This window comes from Antechinus flavipes, chromosome 3 (genome assembly GCF_016432865.1).
Source record: "Antechinus flavipes isolate AdamAnt ecotype Samford, QLD, Australia chromosome 3, AdamAnt_v2, whole genome shotgun sequence".
Lineage (NCBI taxonomy): Eukaryota > Metazoa > Chordata > Mammalia > Dasyuromorphia > Dasyuridae > Antechinus > Antechinus flavipes.
Window position 1 is genome coordinate 90,572,540 of NC_067400.1, and position 9,673 is coordinate 90,582,212.

General features: G+C 44.4%; 1 protein-coding gene across 1 annotated transcript; it reads right to left on the bottom strand.

The window, feature by feature from the left end:
* Window positions 1–3,400: 3,400 nt before the first annotated feature.
* Window positions 3,401–8,801, bottom strand: LOC127553282 (protocadherin-8-like). Its single transcript, XM_051983884.1, has 3 exons — window positions 5,961–8,801; window positions 5,585–5,792; window positions 3,401–4,363 (listed from the first exon to the last, which is right to left on the bottom strand). Exons 1-3 carry the CDS (start codon window positions 8,592–8,594, stop codon window positions 3,990–3,992), a joined length of 3,216 nt encoding a protein of 1,071 aa, XP_051839844.1. The 5' UTR covers window positions 8,595–8,801; the 3' UTR covers window positions 3,401–3,989.
* Between the last annotated feature and the right edge of the window lie 872 nt (window positions 8,802–9,673).

The following is a 9,673-nucleotide window of genomic DNA, read 5'->3' on the forward strand; positions in this document are numbered from 1 at the left end:
TTATTCTCCTTAAACTTCTGACCAGTCCTGAAATCTAGGTTTGTTTATGTTATACTTTGATTTCTTAGAGGTGGGATATTTAACTTTTTCTGACTTTCTATGACTGTGTTATATATTTCAGATTTCTAATTTCCTTCCCTCTCATTCAAAACTTTTCTTTGGTTCTCTTCCCTCAGGGTTCTATTTCTGTTCTCTGCAAGAACTAATCTAATAAGCGACTTCATGCTAGTGTCTATAACAGATAAGGATTTAATATGTTATTCCTCTTGGAGAACATGTTCAAGGGATTTTTTTTTCAAGGAATCTTAGATATAATAACATTAGGGTAAGACTTTTGGGTATTTTAGGCTCTTTGGCTTCTAGACAGGAGAAGCATTTTTGTACAAGGGTACACTTGGGACCTCTCAAATTGTGATAGGTTGTCAACGGCCTCTGCTGTTTTTGAATAATAATCTTTTAGATATATAAAAGGGTGATGGGCATGGGCACAGTCTTGTGACTGTATTGAAAGATCTTCCATTCCAAGTGATAAGACTTAAGGGTTCAGAGGTTGGAGAAATCCTGAGAGCAAACTCAAAAGTACACTATTAGGGACTCACCCATAACAATTCTGTTATTGTAATATTTAAGCAAGAAATATTAGGAATACTTCCAGAGATCTTTACGGCTCCACAAGATATTGCATTTACATATGCTAACTACTTCATGCATTCATTCATTCAGTCCTTTGTACTCTATTTTTACCTATGATGAAAGCAGCTGCTTCTTTTCTTCACAGGTAAAAATAGAGAAGGGGAAAGGAACAAATATTTAAGCCCCACTATGTGCCAGGCACTGTGCTAAACACAGCTTCTCCACTAATCTTCACAATAACCATGTGAGATAGGGGATATTATTATTCTTATTTTATAGTTGAGGAAACTGAGGTACATAGAGGTTAAGTGACTTATCCAGAATCACATGTGAGTGTTTGAGGCTTGGTTTGAATTCAAGTTTTCTAACTCCAGTGCTTTGCTACCTAGTTGATTCAAGGAACCTTTAAAGGAGTTTTAAGTAAGGATGTTTAAATACTTTTTTTTAAAAAATTGCTTTAGCATTTACAGGGATGGTGATGAATAAGGAGGTAGTTATTAATAAAGAGTAAGGGCAAAATTCTTCAATTTTTTTTTTTACTTGAGGGTTCAAAACCTTTTAGTTAAGGTATAGCTTTTTAGATTTTCTCATGGTACCTAATCTAATTCCTAGAATGCCTGCTGGTAGTCCCTGAAAAGAAAAAGCACTACGAATATGAAAAACAAATTCCAGAAATGAATATTGTAATTAATTTATGGGGAATTTAAGCAAAAATAAACTACTTTTGTCTCTTGTTTCTATTCCTAATGGTGGTGGGCATAAGATATAATGCCCTCAGATTTTGAGATTGAATTTTTCTCAATGGAATACATTTTCCTTCCTCCCCTTCCCAGCAAACTGAAATACTTGTAATAGAATTCCCTTCCTTCCTTCCTTCCTCCCTCCCTCCCTCTTTTCCTTTCTTTTCCTTCCTCCCTCCCTCCCTCCCTTCCTCCTTCCTTCCCTCCTTCTTTCCTATATCCCTCCTTCTGTCCTTCTTCCCTCCCTTCCTTCCTTCCTTCCTTCCCTCCTTCCCTCCTATATCCCTCCTTCTGTTCTTCTTTCCTCCCTTCCTTCCTTCCTTCCTTCCTTCCTTCCTTCCTTCCTTCCTTCCTTCCTTCCCTCCCTCCCTCCCTCTTTCCCTTTCTCTCTCCCTCCTTCCCTCCCTCCCTCCCTTCCTTTCTTCCTTCCTTCCTTCCTTCCTTCCTTCCTTCCTTCCTTCCTTCCTTCCTTCCTTCCTTCCTCCCTTCTTCCTTCCTTCCTCCCTTCCTTCCTTCCTTCCTTCCTCCCTTCTTCCCTTCCTCCCTTCCTCCCTTCCTCCCTTCCTCCCTTCCTTCCCTCCTTCCTCCCTCTCTTTCTTTCTTTCTTTCTTTCTTTCTTTCTTCTCTTTCTTTCTTTCTTTCTTTCTTTCTTTCTTTCTTTCTTTCTTTCTTTCTTTCTTCTTTCTTTCTTTCTTTCTTTCTTTCTTTCTTTCTTTCTTTCTTTCTTTCTTTCCTGCCTAGATATATACTTTCCCATATTGGAAGACGTTAGAGCACAGTTTAAGTACATTCATGCCTAGCTCTACTTTTTTTTTTAATAGAAGCTTCTACTATCTTTAGTAGGCATTCTGAACCTGAATCACCAAGACCTATTACCAGGGAAGAAAAGGAACTTGCCTCAAAGGAATGAATTTTAAACTTAAAGCTTATCCTATCCCTTAATTTGGAAAATGCAGGTTCTTTCTTTAGCTGCTAGGCCATGTTACAATTTTAGAATCTAGTTGGAACTTCCATTAGACAGTTTATTTAAAGACAGGCAAGACTCTGTCTGTCTAGTGCAAAGTTTAGTTACCTGCAGCTGAACTGTGTAAAGTTGGTGAATAGTTAAGAGCTCTTGTGTGCATATGCTTCTGCTAGGCTCAGGAGAAGTCATATTTACATAATGATTTCTATAGGAAGCTCCAAGTGATAGTTTCTATTTATTATACTGTTACTAGTCATAATTAATGATAAATTAGCACAAAGCATTTTATAAGATCTTCAATAATAATATCTCACTAAATGCAAAAAAAAATTGTTTTTTCGGGTGTGTATGTATTCTCACTTATTTGTTCCTTTCAAGTGTTCAAGGAAGATAAGCAAATGTTATATAGGACAAAGACATGAATCTTTCTCCAACATTTAGAAATCATTGATTAGAAAAGGAATAGTACAATTTCTAGGGAAAATTCAGTTTCTTCTTTTAGTCATATCTTCTGAGTAGTTTTTCTTCTCCAGACCACCTTCTCTACCTTTAACATAGGGATTTTATGAAGCGCCTGGCATAAATGAATATGCACAAATATGTATATAATATATATACATATATATATATACATGTGTATATACATATCTATACATATGTATTTATTCATATTAAAACAATAGTTTTTTTTATTCTAGGGAGGAGATGTTTTAATTTTCAAAATCTGACTGTTGAAAGATTGACATTAATCTCAAAAAAATAATCTGTGCTTAAAAAAAACTTGTATATTTCTCTATGTTATTTATAAATACCAAAGTACAAGAAATTGGGAGGCATATGGTATTTTTGAAAGAGTGCTGGTTCTGGAGCCAAAAGAATCTAGGTTAAAATCTTGGATCTGCTATTTACTACTTGTATGCCTTTGAGGAGGTCACTTACCTGCTCTAGACCTCAGTTTACTCAACATAAAATGAGGGGGTTGGACTAGACTTTTGGGGCTCTTTACATTTAAAGAACTTAACTTAGAACTATGAACTTAAACCCAAATTCAATAGCAAAGTCCTTAAACACATGACGAATCCTTTATTAGTGTGCTTATAAGTGACACGGTTTACAGAAAACCAAATGTAATTAAATAACATTGAACTTGAAATCTACCACAGTCTCAAGGTATACAAGTCACAGTTGGCAAGGCAAACTTCACAAACACTAGATTGTTTAAGGTGAAAGATAAAAGTTCTAGTAAGTGATTCTAACATATTGAGATTTTTGTGTCTTACAGACAGTTCCTTTGGCAATAACTTCCAGTTTTAGCTTTTATTATATAAAAATAGAACAAAATTTCATTATGTACAAACATTACATTACACAATGTACAGGTTAAAAACACTAAGAAAATGACAAGCTGCAAGGGAACTAAAATCTAAAGCATGGTAAAAAAAAATTAAATACTGCACATTTCATAAAAATTACATTAACTACATTTTTTTTTGTTTGCAAATACCAAACAGTACTGACGTGATTGGAAATATTTTCCAACAACTTCATTTTAAGGCACATCTTGCATATTTATATATACAACACTGAAACCAGCCAATAACTTAGGGGCTTTTGGAGTGACCTGTATATGTGTGAATACATGCAGTGTGGGGTTAAACATTGTCATTGGTCCCTGACTGAGGGGGCAGGTACCTAGCAGGAGGGGGTTGGTAGAGGGGTACTCCAATTTCTTGCAGGTCTGGGAGTCTCCCTGGGCGGGGTGGGGAAAGCAAAGTGATTGTCCTGTCATAGTCTCTGTGCAATACTTTTTCATAGACACTCTGTAACCCTACTGTCTTAGGTAGCTGAGCCTGGTAATAGTTGTCCCGTCGAAGAGGATCCCTAGGCAGGGAGGTACTCTTACAGAAGGTTGATAGCTGAGCTGATGGATGAGGAGAAGGGTGAGCATTGGTTCGACCACAGGATGGGCTCCAGCATCGGTCTGAGTGACCTAGGATCTTACACTCAGCAGTACAAGCCCATAATCCTAGGAGGAAAAAAACAAAAAAAGAAAATATGAAGATTATGGTTATACATATACACTTATATTTTTTCACTCCTACACACTATCAAAGAAATATTATTTAAGCAGACTTGATCATATGACTCCCCTATTCAAATCACTCCAGTGACTCCTTTTGCTTCTAGGATCAAATGTAAATTTCTTTGTTTTTATCTTCAAATCTTAAATAACTCCATCTCTTTTCAGACTAATTAAATATACACACTTTCCTCTCTGTTCTTCACTTAGCTACACCCTCTTCTATCTCTGTCCCTTTACAATGGCATTCCACCCCCTCCTTTCCTGGAATGCACTTCCTCCTCTCTTCCTTTAAGATCATAACTCAGGCACTATTTTGTACATGAAGCAGATTTCCCTGATCTCCACCTCCTTCCCCCAACCAATTGCTAGTGTCCTCCCCCAAATATATTATGTTTAATGTCTTTGTATATATTTACATTTGTTTATTTCATATCTTTCTGCATGTAGTTTTGCACTTATTTATTGTAAGTCTCATTAGAATGTCTTCCTTTTTTTTTTTTTTTTTTGGTAGTTCTATACCACCAAATAGTACCTAGACCATAGTAGGCACTTAAAATACTTGCTGATTCATTTATTTCTTGAGTATATTTAAAATATGACTTGAAACATTTTGAGACTGATTAAAGATATTTTCATGAAATAACAATAATATTATGGATCTCTCCTGTACCTTTCAAAGGGAACTTTAAAACTAGAGGCCATCAATAGATTTTCCCCAGACAAGAAGTGTTGTTTCTTGTTAAAGAAATCTATGCTGAGAGACTAACCATAATCTTCTGCCTAAAAGAATGACTGATTAATTTTTGAATACCTCCTTTCAAAAATTAATGTTAAGATGATAATTTATGGTTAAGACACGTAGGGAGTGCAAGAATATCATATTTGTAGTCATAAGGCTTGGGTTCAAATCCTAGCTTGGCAACTTCCTGTATGACCTGTGAAAGTCACCTCATCCCCCCTAAATTGAAGGAATTGGCCCAAATTGCCTTTGAATGTACATCTCTAATGGTCTTTCTCTCAGCTCTCAAGCTATGATCCAATGAATACTTTTTTTTTTTAAGAAAAAGGAGGAAAAGAAAGGAAAAAAGAGGTTTAAAAAAGAAAAACACCCAGTATGAGTTTTGAGAAGCCCCCCGTGGCTACGAAAATCATACGGAATCTTACCACTCTGCATGTGGTTGATGAGATCCTTTTTCAGGGCGTCTCCACTGATGTCAGAATCGCTGTCATTGAAATCACTGTCGCCCTTGCCACTATCTTTGCCGCTGAATTTCTCGGCTTCCCGACCAGATATGGTGTTGAAAGAGTGACCTTTCCAAATGGCCACAGGAGGCGCCGGTTCCTTTCCATAACTAGGGGAGTTGTTGTAGGGCTAGAGGGGGGAAAAGGGTCGAAAGGGTTTAGAAAGGAATGAAAAGATTCAGGCATTTTTTAAGAGCTACCAGCCACCCCATTCCTACCTCCTTTTACCATCTCTCCTCTCCCCAATCCTACCCTCTCCAAAACCCTTACAGGCAAGTACCCGAATGGGACGCCTAACCTCAGCATGTGCGCCCCGGAGCCGCTTCTGTCCTTCGTAATGACAGGCATTTTCCCTGGCTCCGCCGCCGCCCTCGGTCCCTGGAACTTCAGTGGCAGCAACCGCAGTCTGGGAGCTTTCCGCTGTGGAACCTCCGAAGGGCGCTTTGTTGCTGCTGCTGCCCGTGGGGAAAGCAAGCACGTCGAACATGTTGGCCCGAGAGCTGGGTCCCAGACTTCGGTCCTCCGGGGAGCTCGGGGACGAAGGTCCACCGCTGGCACTACCAGGCCTCTCCTCCCTGCGTGGCCCACCTTTGCGCACTTCTTTTTTGCGGCGGTTACAGGTGGTGGCGATGGTGATGATGGCAGCCAGCAGGAGTGTGCAGCTCCCCGCTAACACAATGATCACGATAAGGGGGGTGTCCCATTGCATTGACCCCGTGCCCCCGAGTCTGGATCCCGGGGGACGGGAGCGCTCGGGGCCTCCAGCTGCTGCTGGCAGGGACGACCCGGTACCACCTCCCGCCGTCACCACGAAGCTAACAGTGGCGGTGGTGGAAAGTGGAGGGTGACCAGAGTCCGATACTGTTAACAGACCGCGGAACACGCGACCCGGGGGGTCCTGGGACAGATCCCCAGTGAGCACTATCTCCCCTGACCGGCGGCTTATGGAGAAAGCCTCTCGGGGTTCCTGTTGCAACAGGGAGAAGGTCAGCTCTCCGTTGGCCCCCTCGTCTGCGTCCCGGGCCTGCACGCGCGCCACAGCAGTGTCTCGGGCTGTGCGCCCCGGCACAGCTACTTCCAGGGAGCCATTGGCCGGCGTGGGATGAACAAGAACTGGTGCGTGGTCGTTCTGGTCCAGAACCCTCACTTGCACTAGCGTGGTGCTCGAGAGCTGCGGGGAGCCGCCGTCACTGGCCTGGATACGCACGTCCAGCTGGCGCAACACCTCGTAGTCGAAGCTCCTCAGAGCGTAGATAGCCCCTGTGGATGGATCCACTGACACATAAGTGGATACGGCCTCCCCACCCCGACCCACTTCGGCCTCTAATAACCGATAGGTCACCTTGCCATTGCGGCCCAGGTCCGGGTCTCGGGCTGCTACAGTGGCGAGGTAAGCGCCCGGGGGATTATTCTCTCGCACTGACACCTCATAGACAGGGCGGGAGAAGAGCGGAGCGTTGTCGTTCTCGTCTCCCACACGCACCGTGTAGGGTCTCACAGTGCGCAGCGGAGGGGAGCCGCGGTCCTCGGCCACCAGGGTCAAGTTGTACTCGGCGATCCGCTCGCGGTCCAGGGGCGCCGCCGTCACCACTAGATAGCTGCCCGCGTAGGCCGGCTGCAGTCGGAAGTGCTCGTGTCCATAGAGGGCGCATCGCACTTGCCCATTAGCTCCTGAGTCCCTGTCCGAGGTGCTGACCAGTGCCACGAGGCTCTCTCGCGCCGCCCCCTCCGGAATAATCGAGGCTACCCCAGACTCCGATCCTCCAGGCCCTGCAGAGGAGGCCGAGACTGGGGCTGCGAAGGAGGCAGCCGTGTGGGAGCCAGGGGGGTCGTGGACCGCGGCCGTGGCTACCGCCAGAGGGGTGATGGAAATGTCTGGCGCGTTGTCATTCACGTCGCGGATGCGCACAATGACCTTGCAGGTGGCAGAGCGGGGCCCTGGCCCTCTATCTTGAGCCCTCACGTCCAATTCGTAGGTCTCCTTCCGCTCATAATCCACAGGTCCAGCTAGCGTGAGGCGGCCTGAGCGCGGGTCCAAGCGGAAGAGGCGCCGAGCCTCAGGTGGGGTCCGGCTACCAAAAGAGAACACTACATCACCGTTGGGACCCTCGTCCGGGTCTGCGGCGTCTAGGTCGAGTAGCAGGGAACCCACGGGTGCGTCCTCCGCCAGCTCCACCTCGGTGACAGCGCCCTGCGGGAAGGCTGGACTGTGGTCATTGGCATCCAGCACCCTAACGCTGAGGGCTGCTGTGGCGGAGCGTGGAGGGCGTCCCCCGTCCTGGGCCACTAGCTCTAAGCTGTAGGTAGCTTGGCTCTCACGGTCCAGTTCTTGCAGTAGCACTAGGTCAGCGCATTTAGCGCCGTCCGCCCGCGTCTGCAGCTCCACACGGAAGGGGCTATGTGGCTCGGTCAGGCGCAGGCTCTGGAGGGCGTTGGAACCCACATCCTCGTCCACCGCTACCTCCAAGGGGATGCGGGTGCCCACAGCCGCACTCTCTGACACTTCCACAGGGATCTGGGAGCGGGGAAAGCGGGGCGAGTGGTCATTGATATCTCTCACCTCCACCTCCACGTGCACCAGCCGGAACTGTTCCTGGGAGAAGCTGACCACGTCGAAAGCCAGGATACACTGTGGGGACTGCCGGCAAAGCTGCTCTCGGTCAATACCGTTCTCCCCGACGGTCAGCTGTCCGTCAGCTTCTCTCACCCGAATCAGAGAGCTGTTGAACTGCTTCATCAGACGGAAACTCATTTCTCCGGATGCTTTCATATGCATATCTTCAGCCAATGTACCTATAACTGTACCTGGGACATCCTCTTCAAAAGTGCTATATCTCACTGTTTTGCTCAGAGTTAGTGAGAATAGCAAGCAAAGGCAGAAAAACTGCAAAGAAAAAAGGTAGGGGCTGCCCCCTTGCCTGACAGGAGTCATGCCACCTGCTCCGATTTGCTTTTTTGAAAGGCTAGGGGCAAGTCTTCTTGCAGTTACTATATATTTTTATTTCTCAATTTAAAGCCTTTCGCTCGTCAGGCTCCGTGAACATGCTTTGCTCGAATTCTCTTACGAAATGGAGCGTGCGGTCTGCAGCTTGAGTCCTTCTAGCTCTAGAGATGCCGATGGACCCTCCCTCCCGCCCCGCTCCTGCTTCTCTGGCTTCAGAGCCGAGCTGCAAGATCTTGCCTTTAGTAGACGCGGATATGCAAATTGACTGAGCTTTACAGCCAATGACAAGCGTCCCTTTCACACTGTTCTCCTGAATGCCTCTCAGAAAATCCCTTTAATGTGGAAAGGCTTAGAGAGGAAAACAAGAAAGGAAAATTAGGGAATCTTTTCTTTGTTTTCTTTAACTCTTTTTCAGAAAAATTTTTGAGAGCAATCCGCAGATGAGTTGGCACTGGGAGCGTGGAGTAAAATAAGCTGAGTGTTTTGTTAATTGTGCCACTCAAGCACCCTGCTGCTGAACAGGTGCCTTGAGTGCAAGTATCAGGAGATTTGAACTAGTCGCTCACTACTACCTAATCTTGGTCCCCCCCCCAACTCTAGTTTGTATTTACTACAATTCTTATATATGCATACATCCACTGACCTCTCTCAATATATACTTTCCCTGGCTTTTGAGATATTGGTTTCTTTTTTCTTCTCGTCAATAGTGATCTGATTAGCCCTTCCCACTTACCAGGGAATCGGAAGGATAACTGGAAATTGATTTTATTCAAATTTGAGTCCCTAATTGTGTTTTACTCATGTGAAATCTAGCGATCAGAGAAGTGATTTGTCTTTCAAAAAATATTCCTGGGATATTTTAGTATTCATGTCACTGTCCAAATGGCTTTCTTTAAGCCGTGGGCGCTAGCAGTCAAGGGAGGGGGGAAAGGTCCAAATAGGATTTAGCATAAGCTTGTGGATATTTGGAAAGGTTTCAAAGATCAGACTGTATCAAAGGCTTATGAAGCTCTCGTTAGCCGTAGAAATATAATAGCATGGCAGGCTATCCCATTTGAGGCACCAAT